Source organism: Brassica napus, chromosome C1, assembly GCF_020379485.1.
Source record: "Brassica napus cultivar Da-Ae chromosome C1, Da-Ae, whole genome shotgun sequence".
Classification (NCBI taxonomy): domain Eukaryota; kingdom Viridiplantae; phylum Streptophyta; class Magnoliopsida; order Brassicales; family Brassicaceae; genus Brassica; species Brassica napus.
Genome location: NC_063444.1, coordinates 1,868,966 through 1,885,945, shown reverse-complemented (window position 1 = coordinate 1,885,945; position 16,980 = coordinate 1,868,966). Strand labels below are relative to the sequence as shown.

Genomic DNA, 16,980 nt, shown 5'->3' with positions numbered 1-16,980 from the left:
GTTTGGTTTGGTTATCTGAATTTCTTTCCATAACAGAATGTGTATGGTTAGGAAACCCTATTTTTTTTTAATAATTTGCTTCAAACGTTTTTTAACTGGCCTCTCTATCTCTCTGACTCAAAACCCTAGCAAGCTTCATAGACTCTCAAACGTTCTGAGTCTTATCTCAAAGTGGAAACCTTACCGTAACATGGATACCAACGTTATGTTTAGGTAAGGGCATGTACTTCTATGTTTGATTCTAATTGAGCTGATTTGATAAAGAATTATTGTTTTTTTTTCTCAAATCTTTATTGTAGAATGGTAAGTTCAGTTTCATGGATACCTAAAGGAGCAGCAAAAGTCATGCTTGACGCTGCTGAACCTCCTTCTAATGAGAAGATCAGAGAGCTCATCAAAAATGGCACTCTCAAGAAAAGGTATATATATTACCGGTTCCTTCTGGTCTTTCTTTTTTCTAAGGAGAAAATCACTCGTTTATTACTACTTACATGTACAGTACTCTGAGAGATGAAGAAGTTGCTCATGCCAAGGCTGTAGCAAAATCTTTAGGAAAATCATGTTCCAAAAGCAACGTTGCTTCTTCTTCTTCTTCAACTGATCCTGATGAGGTAGTCAAGTTCATGAAAGAACTCGACATGGATAACTATGATGATGAGGATGATGATGATGATGGTATACATTCGTTTTCTTTCCCTTTTTATTTCCTTGAGACTTTTTCATGTTCATTGACGCGCATGATTCACTCCTCAGAGATTGATGTGTTTACCTCTGGCCGCGGAGACCTTTATTACCCAAGCAATGACATGGATCCATATCTGAACAATAATACTGACGTACGTAAGCCATATTTTTATTATATAGTTTTTACCCTTTTAGAAACTAATTAAATACTGATGTTTTGAGAGTGTGTGTGCTTGTTGAATCACATAGGATGATTACTATGACTCAGACGATGTCGATGCTATAACAATAAAGCCAAGTGATTCACTGATCATCTGCGCTAGAGTTGAAGGTGAAATCAACTATCTCGAGGTTTATAAATACGACGGTACATGGAACGGCACTCAAGACATGTATCCTCGGCAAGACATAATACTATCCAACCCTCCATTGTGTACAGCATGGCTTGATTGTCCTCTCAAAGGAGGAGATAAAAGTTAGTAGTGTATTAGCATTTTCCTATATTGGTGATTGTATTATTTTTTTTTTCTCAAGTGTTGTTTTCGTGATTGCAGGGAACTTTGTAGCTATCGGGTTTAAGGGATCACCGACCATAGAGATATGGGATCTTGACGTTGTATGTAAATGTGGCTGTCTTTTGGATCTTTACGTTTGTTTTTATCAATCATGAGATAATGATTTTATAATGCGTTTCAGGCTCATGAGGTTCTACCTTGTGTACAACTAGGAGCCGGGCAGGTGTGACAACCAACCTTGTTGCTCTTCTTATGTTTCCTTTTTCAAACTTATTTATTTTCATTATCTCACTCTAGACATCAGATTGTGACACTGATCAATCAGTAATTGATCTTGCTTGGAACAAGGAGTTTAGGTATGTTTTTAAGGCTCTCTGATTCCATGATCGCTCTTTAGACGTGTGTGTGTGTGACTCTAACTTGACTTTACCGGAATAATAGGAATATTATTGCTAGTGCCAGTGCCAACAAAAAAGTTAAGGTCTGGGATGTGGCTACAGGACAATGCAAGCTCACTCTGGAGCATCACACAAAAGAGGTATGTAGGTGAAAAATGTTTACATGCACTCTTCCTTAATCAAGTGTCAATGCTCATGGTCTGTTGTGTTTGGTTAACAGGTTCAAGCGGTCGAGTGGAACCACTATGCTCCACAAGTACTCCTCAGTGGCTCATATGACTGTACTGTAGTCTTGGTGATTGTTCTTTTCCATTGTTTTATTCATTTCATGTGTTGAGTCTTGTATATAGAACAATTTATCATTATGCTTAAAGTCTTACAAGATCTATATATATGTGTTGTTGCAGAAAGATGGAAGGGACCCTTCGCACTCGGGTATGAAATGGTCTACCAATGCCAAAGTGGAAAGCTTGGCCTGGGATCCTCATAGTGAACACTCTTTTGTGGTGCGTTACACTTTCATTTGCTCGTCTAACAGACTTCTGAGTATGACTTTTATAAATAACTGTCATTTGTTGTTCAGGTGAGTCTTGAAGATGGAACTGTGAAGGGTTTTGATATACGTGCTTCTGATTTATCACCAAGTTTCACTATCCATGCTCATGATAAAGAAGTCTCATCCATCTCATACAACACAAATGCGCCCAATGTACATACATCTCTCTGTCTCTCTTGTGTCCTAATTAGTTGTTGTGTGGCATTAAAGTCATTTCCCTTGCTGTGCAGCTTTTGGCTACGGGATCTAGGGACAAGAGTGTGAAACTTTGGGATCTTTCAAACAATCAACCATCATGGGTTGCTACACATAAACCAAACGCTGTAAGAGCCATGACTTAGCATTTGTTTGGTTCCATGCACCTGTTTCTTTGTTCACCAGTTTTAAACTTTGTTATCAAAACAGGGAAGAGTTTTCTCAGTCTCATTCTCTGCGGACTGCCCCTTTTTACTCGCTATTGGTGCCAAAAAAGGGAAGCTACACGTGAGTAGTGACTGATACAAATAAATTCAACAAATTGTTTTCTATATGAAACAAACTAACGTATATTTTATGTTCATCCTTGTGCAGGTGTGGGATACACTATCTGACACTGCTGTGTCCCGTAGATACGGTAGCAACCGACCATGACTCACCCGGGGAAGATACATGTTTGTTAATTAATCACATACATATATACCAAATTGGTCAAATTAATCTTAAGCCTTTCTATCAGTTGTGTGCTTGGTGATTGTTTTTTTTTTTTCTTATTACTATCTCAAAAGAGATTTACTGGATGTTTGAAGCCCTGGAGTCAAGGAATTTATTGCAAATTTAACCAAAATATGTTTCTTAATCATATCCTTGAATTTTATCTTAATATTGATCATCTTATAACATATTAGCCGAGCTTTTATTGTGTGGTCACTACAAGAAAACAGCGGCATACTGAGGGAAAAAATCGTCGGTATGTCGTCGGAATAACGCTATTCCGACGACATACCGACGAAAAAAGTCTTCGGAAATAACTCCTCGGAAATTCATCTTTCCTCGGAAATCCCTCGGAAATTTCTGACGGAATTCCGAGGAAATGAATTTTCTCGGAATATTCCGAGGACTTTTTTCGTCGGAAATTCCTCGGAATATTCCAAGGAAGATGTCGTCGGAATATTCCGAGGGATACATTTCCTCGGAATATTTCCAAAATTAAAAAAAAAAAATTATAAATTTATTTTTTTAAATTGAAATTCGAAAATATAAAATTAAAATTGAAATAGAAAACATATTTAAAATAAAAAAATAATAAAATAGTTTTTATAAATAAAAAAAATGTTTTATAAATACAAAATTAGTTTTAATAAATATAAATATTTTTATAAATACGAAATCATCTTTTTATAAATACAAAATAGTTTTTATAAATACAAAAAATAATAAAATAGTGTTTATAAATCAAAAAATGTTTTATAAATACAAAATTAGTTTTAATAAATATAAATATTTTTATAGATATGAAATCATCTTTTTATAAATACAAAATAGTTTTTATAAATACAAAAAATAATAAAATAGTGTTTATAAATCAAAAAATGTTTTATAAATACAAAATTAATTTTAAAATATGAAATCATCTTTTATAATCCAAAAATCGAATTTATATACAAAGAACATTTTGTATATTTAAAAATAGTTTTTATAAATACAAAAATAAAAAAATAGTGTTTATAAATCAAAAAAATGTTTTATAAATACAAAATTAGTTTTAATAAATATAAATATTTTTATAAATATGAAATCATCTTTTATAAATCCAAAAATCGAATTTATATACAAAAACGTTTTGTAAAATCGAATTTATATAGAAAAAACGTTTTGTAAATACAAAAATAATAAACAATTTATAAAAAAAGTTCTAAATCAATTCAACACAACCAAATCACAATTCTAAACCTATTACACAACAAATCACAATCCTACCCAATCACCCTAACAAAAATCTATCAAAAAACTTCTAAAATCATCAAATCTACTTAAAAACCTAACAAATAGGACCTAAGAGAGTGAGATAGGGTCCTTACATGATTTGTAAGGGAATGAAAAGGATTCACCGGAGAGATCGTCGCGAGAGAAGGTGGAGAACGCCGGAAGGAGAGAGAGATCACCGGAGAGGAAGAAGATGCGGTTCGAGTTTATAAAACCTTGGGTCTGACGAATATTTTCCGTCGGAATTCCCTCAGTATTTTCAATTTCAATTTTCGCGAAATATTTGGCGGCTTGTTTGCCCGGTTAAATGAAAATATTCCGAGGAAATTCCGACGGCCACTTAAATATCCGTCGGAATTTCCTCGGAATATTTTCATTAATTCGAGGAAAAAGAATATCCTGTGCATGTATTTCTATTAATTTATATTGTTCCTCGAAATTTCCTCGGAATATTCCGAGGAAATACCGAGGAACTAGTGTTTGGGGTTTCAAAACATCAATTTTTTTTGCTGTATTTCAATTCTTATACAATTGTAATGCATATCATTGAGGATTCTTTGTATAGATGAGCATAAACCATGAAATAACAAATTTCAAAACGAATTGAAAGTATTCCCTTTACCGTTCATTAAAGTGTATAAGTGTTTCTCTTATGTTGTGGGGATTTCGTTCATACAATCGGAAAAGTGTTTATTATAGGGTAAGGAACAAATTTTTGACTTCATAATCAGCCTAAGACACTTAATAAGGGTTATATAAGTGTTATTCAAACCGCAAAACGTTGTTTTCGGTTTAAAAACCCTATTTCCTCGGAATTTCCTCGGAATATTCCGAGGGAATTCCGAGGAAACCCTTATCTTCCTTGGAATATTCCGAGGAAATTCTGAGGAACACTTGATAAACTCTTACGTTTTTTTATAAACGCATCGAACGATCCGTTGATGTTCAAAAACGCATCGATCGATCGAGTATATCAAGTGTTCCTCGGAATTTCCTCGGAATATTCTGAGGCTTTTCCGAGGAAACAGGGTTGGGGTAACAATGTGATCGATCGATTTGATTATCCCATCGGTCGATGTGGATATCCAATAGATCGAATGAACAAAAACTCTTACGTTTTTTTATAAACGCAGCGATCGATGCGTTTATGTTCAAAAACGCATCGATCGATCGAGTATATCAAGTGTTCATCGGAATTTCCTCGGAATATTCCGAGGCTTTTCCGAGGAAACAGGGTTTGGGGTAACAATGTAATCGATCGATCCCAAAATGGATCGATCGATCACAAAGATGGACCAAAGCGTAACAATGTGATCGATCGATTAGATTATCCCATCGATCGATGTGGATATCCAATAGATCGAATGAACAAAATCTCGAACGTTTTTTTATAAACGCATCGATCGATCCGTTTATGTTCAAAAACGCATCGATCGATCGAGTATATCAAGTGTTCCTTGGAATTTTCTCGGAATATACCGACGGAATTCCGAGGAAATTCCGAGGAAACCAAATTTAGGGTTTCCTTGGAATATCTTCGGAAATTCCGAGGAACACTTGATATACTCGATCGATCGATGCGTTTTTGAACATAAACGGATCGATCGATGCGTTTATAAAAAAACGTTCGAGATTTTGTTCATGTTAATAATACATTTTGTTAGGTAGAATTCATCTTCACTGAAGATTTTCTCTTCAAGCAAAATTACTTGTCAGGTGGATCAAATGATCAAACATGAATTAAGTAACATCTTGGAGCTGCCTTTCAAGTGGTCTCTTTGTTACGCTACATAAGTCGGAAGTTTTGTCAAGAAAGGCGAGACTAGTTCATCACCAAACACATTTTACAGGGTCACCATAACCTAACACTAATAGATACCACAATATATACCATCTACCTTCAAACACCATTTAGTTGATCGAGTCAAACACAAATGCCTGCTTTGAAAATTCACTCGTACGCCAAGTCAATTCGTTAATTAAGATGATCGATATAAGTTGAAACGTTACATCTTCCTTCCATCAGCATTTGGTTGATCCAATCAAACAGAATGCTTGGTTTGAAACATCCACTTGTGAATTAACTCAACTAATCAAAATACCATTACATTTCTATATGTATATATTACATACATTTGTAGAAGTATAATACCATATAGCAAAAGAGAATATTGCAAGACAATCAATGTCTATCATTATATTCTATGTAAAGAGGAGAAAAGTCTTCGTATTTGGCGTTCGGAACAAGTTGGTATGGATTAAACACACAATAATCTATGGCCTATATGGTTTGGTAAGAAACCAAAATAATCATTTGACTTGTACTAATACTAATACAAGTCGGATTAGATTAAGTCTCCGATCAATATCACTACTTACTACTGTTACATGCGATTATGTTACGAGATTACTACAGTTTCGTTTCAGTAAAGTCAACTTAATCGAGACCATTAATATGCATTTATAAATCGTATTAATCAATATTTTAAAAGACATTTGATGAGATCATAACGACGTGGGAGACGAGTAGTAATAATAAAGACATAGAGAATCACACGCGCCTTTCTGTCCCAAGTGACTCCCACGCGCTCTCTCCCTCTTCAGCAGGAAGAAGCCTTTTACCGATTCAGCAAACCGAGAAGGTATATAAACGCAAACACTTCACAAAACGTACGATCAAAGCTTCTTCTCCTCTCTCTCTCTTTCAAAGTTTGAAATGGAATAAAATAAAAAAACTCCGGGCGATGTCGACGTCACAAACTCTCGGCGGCGCCACACGCTGCGGCCGCGTGATAGGCCCGTCTCTAGACAAGATCATCAAGAACGCTGCGTGGCGCAAGCACACGTACCTCGTCTCCTCCTGCAAATCCGTCCTCGACAAACTCGAATCCCTCCCCGACGACTTCCACGATCCCTCCTCCGCCGTCGCCGGCCTCTCCTCCCCCGACGCGGACGCCGTCCTCCAGCCATTCCTCTTCTCCCTCGACACCGCGTACTCGAAAGTCGTCGAGCCGGCTCTCGACTGCGCCTTCAAGCTCTTCTCCCTCTCCGTCATCCGCGGCGAGATCCAGTCTTCCAAACAAGACTCCGTCCTCTTCAAGCTCGTCAACGCCGTCTCCAAGGTCGGCGCCATGGCGGAGGAGCCGATCCAGCTCGCCGTCCTCCGCGTCCTCCTCGCGGCCGTCAGATCTCCCTGCGTCTTGATCCGTGGAGACTGTTTGCTCCACGTGGTCAAGACGTGCTACAACATCTACCTAGGCGGGTTGAGCGGGACGACGCAGATCTGCGCCAAGTCCGTGCTGGCGCAGATGATGCTCGTGATCTTCACCAGATCCGAGGAGGACTCGCTCGCTGACGTGGCGGTCAAGACTGTGTACGTGAACGAGCTGTTGGCGTTCACGGACAAGAGCGTCAACGAAGGCAGCTCTGTTTATTTTTGCCAAGGGTTTGTTAACGAGGTGATGGCCGCGGGGCAAGGGAGCCCTCTTCCTCCTCCTGATGTGATTCAGATTCTGCTCCAGAACCCGGAGACGGAGACCGTTATGACTCCTGACTCGCCGTCGTTTCGAGGGTACGAGAAAAACGGTGAAGCTGATTCTTTGACCGGTGACATGAGCAAGATGAGACAGGACGCTTTCCTTCTGTTCAAGAACTTGTGTAAGTTGTCGATGAGGTTTTCCTCGCAGGAGAAGAATGATGATCAGATCATGGTGAGGGGTAAGACGTTGTCTCTTGAGTTGCTTAAGGTCATTATCGACAATGGTGGTCCTGTTTGGCGGTCTAATGAAAGGCAAGTGGTTTGTGTCCGAATCTTTCATTAGCTATTATCAGTGTTCTAAAAATCGGTTTAAACTGCGCTTCGGACCTAAACGAAATACTTTTGTCTAGAAATTGGTCTGGATTTGCTTAACTAGCGCCTAACGATTTCTTGAATATTTGTTATTATGATTATGATGCTGGTTTGGTCTTATATATTTGTTTTTACTTAATGCAGCTTCATTAGTGCTGTTAAGCAATACTTATGCTTATCACTACTAAAGAACAGTGCAGTTTCAATCATGTCCATCTTTCAGTTGCAATGTGCTATCTTCATGAGCTTATTATCAAAGCTTAGATCAGTCTTGAAAGCGGAAATCGGCATTTTCTTTCCGATGATCGTCCTCCGTGTGCTAGAGAACGTTCTCCAGCCTAGCTTCCTTCAGAAGATGACTGTTCTCAACTTGCTGGAGAAAATGTCTCAAGATCCGCAGTTGATTGTCGATATCTTTGTGAACTATGACTGCGATGTAGACTCCTCTAACATACTAGAAAGGTATTAGATTAGTCTGAGAACTGCATGACTCGTTGTGAGTAAACATATAATGTATTAAAGCTCTTATAAATCCATCAGATGATTGCAGGATTGTCAACGGTCTTCTGAAAACCGCTCTAGGACCACCGACCGGTTCATCAACAACGCTGTCTCCAGCACAGGATAGTACGTTTAGGAATGAATCTGTGAAAATTTTGGTTAACGTAGTCAAGGCAATGGGAAGTTGGATGGATCAGCAGTTGAAAGTGGATGAGACGGTTTGGCCTAAGGGCTCACAGATATATGCTTCTATGGATAGTAATGCAAGCCAGATTGGTGAAGAAGACTGTGATACACAGCCAGATACTAATCCTGAAGCGTATGATGCTTCTATGCTTGAGCAACGAAGAGCTTACAAGATTGAACTCCAGGTTTGCACATATTAATTTTTTTGATGATGCTTTGTTTTTTTTTTAGTAATAAAATATTGAATTATTTTTTGAATATGCATAGTTCACTGACAAATAATCATGGTGGTTTTTTGCAGAAGGGTATCTCTTTGTTTAATAGGAAGCCTTCTAAAGGTATTGAGTTTCTCATAAGCAGCAAGAAAATAGGCAACTCTCCAGAGGAAGTGGCTTCATTTCTGATGAAGACAGCAGGGCTGAATGGAACTGTGATTGGTGATTATCTTGGTGAAAGGGAGGAGCTTCCACTCAAAGTTATGCATGCATATGTGGACTCGTTTAACTTCCAAGGGAAGGATTTTGTTGAAGCTATAAGGTTCTTTCTACGCGGCTTTAGGCTACCAGGAGAAGCGCAGAAGATCGACCGAATCATGGAGAAATTTGCAGAACATTACTGGAAATGCAACCCTGGTTCTTTCACAAGTGCAGACACTGCTTACGTTCTTGCATATTCGGTGATTATGCTCAATACAGATGCACACAACAACATGGTTAAGGATAAGGTATTGCTTCCTTTCTTATGATATTCATCAAGTAGAACAATTCTTGTCTTGAAACTCATGTAAGATTGCATATGGTTGTTTAGATGTCGAAAGCTGACTTTGTCCGAAATAACCGGGGAATAGATGATGGAAAGGACCTACCTGAAGAGTATCTAGGCTCTCTCTATGATCGAGTTGTGAAAGACGAGATTAAGATGAACTCAGATACTTTAGCCCCACAAAGTAAACAGGTGAATGGCTTGAATAAGCTACTGGGCTTAGACAGCATCCTCAATCTGGTTTCTTGGATGCAACCAGATGAGAAAGCGCATGGTGCCAACAGGGTTCTTATAAGAGATATCCAGGAACAGTTCCAAGCTAAGTCAGAGAAATCAGAGTAAGTACTATACTATAATACATTCCTTATTGGCTTTGAATGATGACCGATCAAACCATGTAGCACCCCCGTTAATAGTAACAAAAACCTTTACATAAGCAAATATATCTATACATTTTTATTACTATTACAGTGCATGTTACAATTCGGACCCATTATCTGTGCTAATATCAATATGTTTTGTTCTGTTCTTGGTCTGCAGGTCAGCTTATCATAGTGTTACAGATGTCTCCATCTTGAGGTTTATACTCGAGGTCTCATGGGGACCGATGCTTGCTGCATTCAGTGTCACTCTTGACCAGAGTGATGATAGACTAGCAACTTCTCTGTGCTTACAAGGCTTCAGATACGCGGTGCACGTCACTGCAGTTATGGGAATGCAAACTCAGAGAGATGCTTTTGTCACTTCCATGGCCAAGTTCACTAATCTTCATTGTGCTGCTGATATGAAGCAGAAAAATGTTGATGCTGTAAAGGTATAAGTTCACTTGCTGTAGCCTAAATTAATATAAGCAGTTGATTAGATTTAAATATCTGTTAATATATTGTATTATGCAGGCGATAATAACAATAGCTATAGAAGATGGTAACCATCTACAAGGCTCTTGGGAACATATTTTGACTTGCCTTTCACGTATTGAACATCTGCAACTCTTGGGAGAAGGATCATCACCTGCAGATACACGTTACATCCCTACAACAAAAGCTGAAGTAGATGAAAAGAAGGCTTTAGGCTTTCCACATTTAAAGAAACGTGGCGCTCTTCAGAATCCATCTGTGATGGCTGTTGTCAGGGGAGGTTCTTATGATAGTACTTCACTTGTGAAAACCGTTCCCAAATTAGTAACACCGGAGCAGATCAAGAACTTTATTGCTAATCTGAATCTACTGGACCAAATAGGAAACTTTGAGTTGAACCATGTCTATGCTAATAGCCAGAGGTTGAACAGTGAAGCTATTGTTGCTTTTGTTAAAGCGTTATGTAAAGTCTCCATGTCGGAGCTTCAGTCACCAGCAGATCCTCGTGTCTTTAGCCTCACAAAGCTAGTGGAGACAGCGTAAGTTCTTATTTAAAGAATACTATTTCATATTTTAAATATCAATTTTAATATTTGATTTATATTTGAATTTTTTTCCTAATATAGTTTTTATTCTTGTTGTTATATTCTAGTTGATTTTTTTTATTATTATTCATATTGAAATGAATCAAAATTGATAAAGAGTTGCTTAATGATACTCGGACATGTAATTGTTTTGAGTGCTTATTTATTTTTGATTCTCTTACAAAACATGTGGTTGATGGGAATGTATGTTTTACTGTGACAGGCATTATAACATGAACCGGATCCGGTTAGTTTGGTCTCGCATATGGAACGTTCTCTCTGACTTCTTTGTATCAGTAGGCTTATCAGAGAATCTCTCAGTTGCAATATTTGTAATGGACTCGCTTCGTCAGCTTTCCATGAAGTTCTTGGAGCGTGAGGAGCTAGCAAACTACCATTTCCAGCATGAGTTTCTCCGACCGTTCGTCGTTGTCATGCAGAACAGTAGTTCTGCTGAGATTAGAGAGCTTATAGTTCGTTGTGTTTCTCAAATGGTTCTCAGTAGAGTTAGTAATGTGCAATCTGGTTGGAAAAGTGTCTTCACTGTAAGTAAACAAAACAAAATGTCTCTCAATGCAATGTTTTTTTTTTCTAGTGTGTCCTAACATGATCTTGTTTGGTTTTAGGTTTTCACAACTGCTGCGATTGATGAGAGGAAGAACATTGTGCTGTTGGCTTTTGAGACTATAGAGAAGATTGTGAGGGATCATTTTCATTGCATAACTGAGACTGAGATATCGGTATATGCTGACTGCATCAGATGTCTTATCACCTTCACCAACAGCAAGTTTGAAGGAGATATTGGTTTCAACACCATAGAGTTTCTTCGTTTTTGCGCTGTGAAGCTTGCAGAAGGAGGACTCTTCTTGAACGAGAAGCTGAAGAACGATAACATCTCAGCTTTAAAGGAAGATTCGTCTGATGGACAAACTGTTACTGACCTTGATGAACAAGTTTCCTATTGGGTTCCTCTGCTTTCAGGTTGGCTTCTACTCTTTATCAGTTACTACTACACACTTGAAATTTCATTCTCAGCTTTCAGTAATGATTTGAGTATGTGTGTTTTGTTTCGGTTCTGGTAGTTAGGTTTTTGGGTTTTTGGATTTTTGGTTTTTCGGTTCTAGAGATTTAGGAACCATTCGATTACCTACAATATTCGTTCGGCTTTTCATGTCTAAAGATTTAGGAACCGTTCGATTATTTACAATATTCAGCTCGGCTTTCGGTTTTTCGGTTCTAGAGATTTAGGAACTGTTCAATTATTTACAAAAGTCAGTTCGGTTATTTTAGTTTTCGGTTCGGTTATAAATTTGAGTATTGTTTTCATTTTGTTCAGGTTTATCCAAGCAAGCCTCAGATCCAAGACCAGCAATTAGAAAGCGTTCCATAGAAGTACTCTTCAACATTCTGATGGACCATGGTCACCTTTTCACAAGACCCTTTTGGGCAGCAATCTTCAGTTCAATCATCCTCCCAGTCTTCAACAACATGCGTAGCAAAACCGATATGCTCTTCGAAGAAAGCAGCAGCGGCGACTCGCCATCCTCAGCTTCTCTAGACACCGAAGAAACTACATGGGACGCTGGGACATCAACACTTGCACTACAGCTTCTTGTTGATCTACTCGCCAACTTCTTCAGCTCAGTGAGGTCTCAGCTTTCGAGCGTTGTGTCAATCATTCTAGGGTTTATAAAGAGTCCTGTTCAAGGCTCAACAGGCTCGGGGATCTCTGTCTTGCTTCGTTTGGCTGATGGGTTGGCTCGTAGCGCCTCTGAAGATGAGTGGACAGAGGTTTTCTTGGCTCTCAAGGAAGCAGCCTCGCTTACTTTCGCGGGTTTTATGAAAGTGTTGAGAACCATGGATGATATTGAAGATGTTGAAACGTCTTCTGGTCAAAGCGTAGACAAAGATGATCTTGATGATGATAACCTTCACATTATGTCTTACGTCGTCTCCAGAACAAAGAAACACATTGATGTCTTGTCTCAAATCGTCGAGGTACCATCTCTTTACTTACTTAGCCAACTGTTATGTTTTGTTTACTCATCTATTACGGTTTTTCCAGGTTGTGAGTGAGTTATACAGAAGGAACCAATACTCATTGCCAGCTTCACACGTGGACATCCTCGCAGATATTTTCTCGTGCATCGCATCTCACGCTCAGCAGCTAAACACCGACACAGTCCTTCGAAGGAAGTTCAAGAGAGCATGCTCTGTCCAAAACCTAACACAGCCTCAGCTCCTTAACTTCGAGAACGAGGCTAACAAATCCTACATGACCTTCCTACAAGACATGGTTACTTGCAACCCTGACGTCTCCAAGGAGCTCGAACTCGAGTCTCGTCTAGTCACTGAATGCTCAAAAGTCGTGAAGATCTACCTTAACTGCACAGGTCAACACCAACAACAGACAAAACCAATCCATTGGATTCTCCCGATGGAATTTGACCGGACAGAAGAGGCGAAGGCTAGGACTTCGTTGCTTGTCTCCTCGCTAGAAGCCTTGTGCTCATTAGAGGCAGAGTCTCTGAAAAGACACGTGTCGAGCGTCTTCCCTTTGTTGGTAGACCTTGTGAAGACTGAGCATTGCTCTCCACAAGTTCCGTACGCCCTAAGCAATGTTTTGAAATCGTGCATTGGTCCTATTTTAGGTTAAGTCGCTTGTGGCTTACGTTATTAATCCCCTAGGATCTGTGTTTTCTTTTCTTCCACGATTATTTTTGTGTTGGGGGTTGGCTCTCTACCCGAATAAATTTTGGACATAGATGTTTTATTTTATTTTCTTGAAATGAAGTTTTAAGTTGGACGATTATAGACAGCAAAATTCTCAAAATTTCTTTATCAACCTGTCACATTCATCTAACTCTGTTTGGATTATATTTTGGTTGTATTTTCTTTATGCAATGTCGAGAATCTATGACCGGATTTTTTTTATAATGTTTATGACCTTACTTCAATCGAGCCAAACAGTATTTTGATCATTTACATTTTCATGTGTCACTTTTTGGAAGTTACTGTCATCATGGGCTATTTCCTGAGAGTTTGTATAACTAGTTTAGTGAATAATTTAGTGAATAAGTTGAAAAAATTATATACTAGCACATAGTATAACGTTTTCTAAAATGAGTCTAAAAATGCTATATGTCTTTGAGGTTAAGTGGAGAGGATAACAAAATGGTGATAATTGATTACATTCAGTGTGTGATTCAAGTCATACACGACTTAGTATGTGTATTGACAAATTAATATATTGGCAAGCAAATGCATAAGAATTTTCTGCATCTCCTATGTAAAGTTCCAATATTTAACCATTAAAAGGAAAATATAAAGTGAAGCCATGCTATTGAGTGGCTCGAGAAAATTAAAAGGTTCTATTTAAATCAAAAAAAAAGAAAGACAACAAATGCTCATCATGTGAAATCCACCACTCTTTTCACAATAACAACCAATGGTGAAGCTTCATTGTCTTCTTCTACTCATGACACATTCATTTTTAAAAATTTGAGCTTTACTCGTCCTATCACTTCATCACCACTCCAAAGAATTATTCAAAAAAAAAATCCATCTGAATTTATGCATAATGTATTAGCATAGTTACCAATGAGAGACTAAAAGAAATTCATCTGATAATTTCAAAATAATTTCTTTTTGACACTCTAACTTTATGATGCTATTTTAAGACCCAAAACTTATTACAACTGTCCGAAGAAATGAGGATTTTTTTTTTTTTAATTTACCACAATGTAGATATAACTATTTTGTAAACATAAATCCAAACAATTTTGTTCTATAACAAAGATATATAATAACTATTTATTAAAAAAATGGTAAATATCGAACAAGAAAAATTGTGATAATTTTGTATTGTTCACGTCTGGTAAGTAGAAATATAGACGTTGTTCTAAATGCAACCAATAGTTTCACACGGACAAAATGTCCACGAAGCTGATTGAACTCTATAAAGTAATCTTACCCCCAAAAAAAACTCTGGGAAGTAAAAATCAGCGACTATATTTAACGTGTATTTTCTTCAACCTTCCAATGATAGTGCATCATATATAAAAGACTATTCAATATTCGATATTGTCAAATCTGTTGAAAGAAATTCTAACGTATGGGAATGTGTAGTGGAGAAATGAGAAATTGTACGAGCACGTGAAAATATAAGAACGATAAAAAGTTTTTTACAAAAAAAAAGAACTATAAAAAGATAATAACTTGATTAACACTTTAACATACCAAAAACGTGTATGACTTATATATCTTTACCCAACTACTACACTAATTCATACTTTTAATTGGATGTTACTGATTTAAATTGGAAAAGTATATTAAGAGTGTTTTTAGCTATACTGAAGGATGTATTCTTATGATCTTATCTATTTCATTTAAATCAACAATCATAAGATCTAGAGCTTCGGAATCAGGAAAAAAAGCTTATATTATCTAGTTAGCACAAAGCTCATTTCGTTGAACAATAATGTATTGGAAGATATGTGGAATCATTGTCTCAAATTTTAGTTTTAGGCAATAAAATAAACCAAAATTATCTTTTGATATTTAAGTTTTAAAAATGTTAGGAATTGAATCCAACTTTGTGCTTTAGAATAACTTTATGAATCAAACGTATTTTTTAATCAATATTTCAAAGAAGTTTCACAATAACAATAATAGAGATCACAAGTGTGATAACCAAACTAAGAACTCTAAGAACTTATTTGCTATGTTCTTAATCTCTCTCTATGCCTTTGTTATTTGCTTTTTTATCGGATGATTGTAACCTTCACCTATGGCCTCCTTTTATATTGGATCACGTATTCCTTGTCCTCTGTAACTTTGTATATTTTCTTATTGTCTTTAGGAAAATATTGACCGACATTCTTGACAAAAGGAAACTAACGTTCCTTTGGTTTTGTGCAGGTTCCTTGCTGAGCTGGGCTTGAAGTGTTAAAGTTGAGGCCCACTTTACAAACTCCACCTGGCCCAATGTTAACTCTTCGGTGTCTTCCTCGTTTTCATCGACGACGATCAAAGACCATTTATTTTCTTTCTCCCGACGAGTCTCGCGACGTTGATGGCGTCACACACCGGTGACTTCTCCCGTCATTTCTCCGACGAGTCCGTGTAGCTCGTACGCTGCTACAGCCTCACCACTCTCTCTCGCTTCGACTCCTTGCCGGTAGATCGAATTTCCCCAGATCTTCAGCTCTATCTTCAGCAAACTCCCACCATCTAAGCACCACCCGGTAAGAATCTTCATCCTGAAAAAAAGCTCGCGATTTCTTTTTCCCTGATGATTTGAATCTCTAATTTCTTCTTGATGGTGATAGTTGATTAATCTTCCTTGGAGCACCTCTCCAATTAGATTTCTTTGAGTTTCCTGTATTAACCTCCTCTGTAATGTCACAGCTAGAACTTCAGTGATCAAACACATCACGTATCCTCCTTGGAACGTTACCGGCGACTCTCTCGAGCTTCCTACGTTCTTATCAATAAACCCATCTCCCTTCAGTTTCTCTGTAAATTCTCTCACTTTACTTTAAGCTGTTTAAGACATGTTTATCTTGTCTAGTGATATGTGTTCTCCTTTGCCAATGTAGATACTCGTCTCCCTTCAGCTGCCACTGCCTTTTAAGACGTTCTCTTAGGTATAACGTTCTGAAGCCTACTTTTCTTCATTGACTTCTATCATCCTTTACTAACTCTGTTTGATTTCCCTTAGCTTCTCCACCTTGAGCTAAGAACCTTGTGCCTCGCTTCCAAAACGCCCTTGCAGGTAACCTTTTTGCTTCTCCTAAGCCTTCCCATTATCGCTTAAGAAATAATCCGGAGTTACTGACTCATTATTTATTCCTTTTGCGAGACATCTTCAATAATGGAGTTACCTGCGGCGTTCTCTTGTTTATTCGTCGATGTTGAGAAGATCACAGCAGAGATCAAATTTAGGCCCGGGTAAGGCTTTAGTTAGGAAATCTGCTGGATTCTTGCTAGTATGGATTTTAGATAGGTGAACCTTGCCTTCTGCTACAACGTCTCTGATGAAATGGTATTTAGTGTCTATGTGTTTAGTTCTTTCGTGATGAACATGATTCTTTGCTAGGGCTATAGCACTTTGTGAATCGCAG

General features: G+C 37.7%; 2 protein-coding genes across 3 annotated transcripts; both read left to right on the top strand.

Moving 5' to 3' along the window:
* The first annotated feature begins 190 nt into the window (after window positions 1-190).
* LOC106374185 (periodic tryptophan protein 1 homolog) lies at window positions 191-3,141 on the top strand. Its single transcript, XM_022694170.2, has 15 exons — window positions 191-213; window positions 300-419; window positions 500-675; window positions 754-836; window positions 934-1,159; window positions 1,239-1,300; window positions 1,381-1,422; window positions 1,497-1,555; window positions 1,641-1,737; window positions 1,818-1,892; window positions 2,005-2,103; window positions 2,181-2,306; window positions 2,384-2,476; window positions 2,559-2,636; window positions 2,724-3,141. The coding sequence occupies exons 1-15, from the start codon at window positions 191-193 to the stop codon at window positions 2,781-2,783; spliced, it is 1,419 nt and encodes a 472-aa protein (XP_022549891.2). The 3' UTR covers window positions 2,784-3,141.
* Window positions 3,142-6,581: 3,440 nt separating this feature from the next.
* Window positions 6,582-13,667, top strand: LOC106375252 (brefeldin A-inhibited guanine nucleotide-exchange protein 4). 2 transcript variants are annotated; one of them, XM_013815121.3, is made up of 11 exons: window positions 6,582-7,905; window positions 8,110-8,427; window positions 8,516-8,837; window positions 8,954-9,376; window positions 9,460-9,752; window positions 9,955-10,228; window positions 10,311-10,810; window positions 11,079-11,400; window positions 11,482-11,836; window positions 12,192-12,853; window positions 12,921-13,667. In XM_013815121.3, exons 1-11 carry the CDS (start codon window positions 6,860-6,862, stop codon window positions 13,509-13,511), a joined length of 5,106 nt encoding a protein of 1,701 aa, XP_013670575.2. In that variant the 5' UTR covers window positions 6,582-6,859; the 3' UTR covers window positions 13,512-13,667. The 2 variants fall into 2 exon arrangements, with proteins under 2 accessions (XP_013670575.2, XP_048601060.1); XM_048745103.1 differs by lacking the exon at window positions 6,582-7,905 and having other exon boundaries at window positions 8,189-8,427; window positions 8,506-8,837.
* The last annotated feature ends 3,313 nt before the right edge of the window (window positions 13,668-16,980 follow it).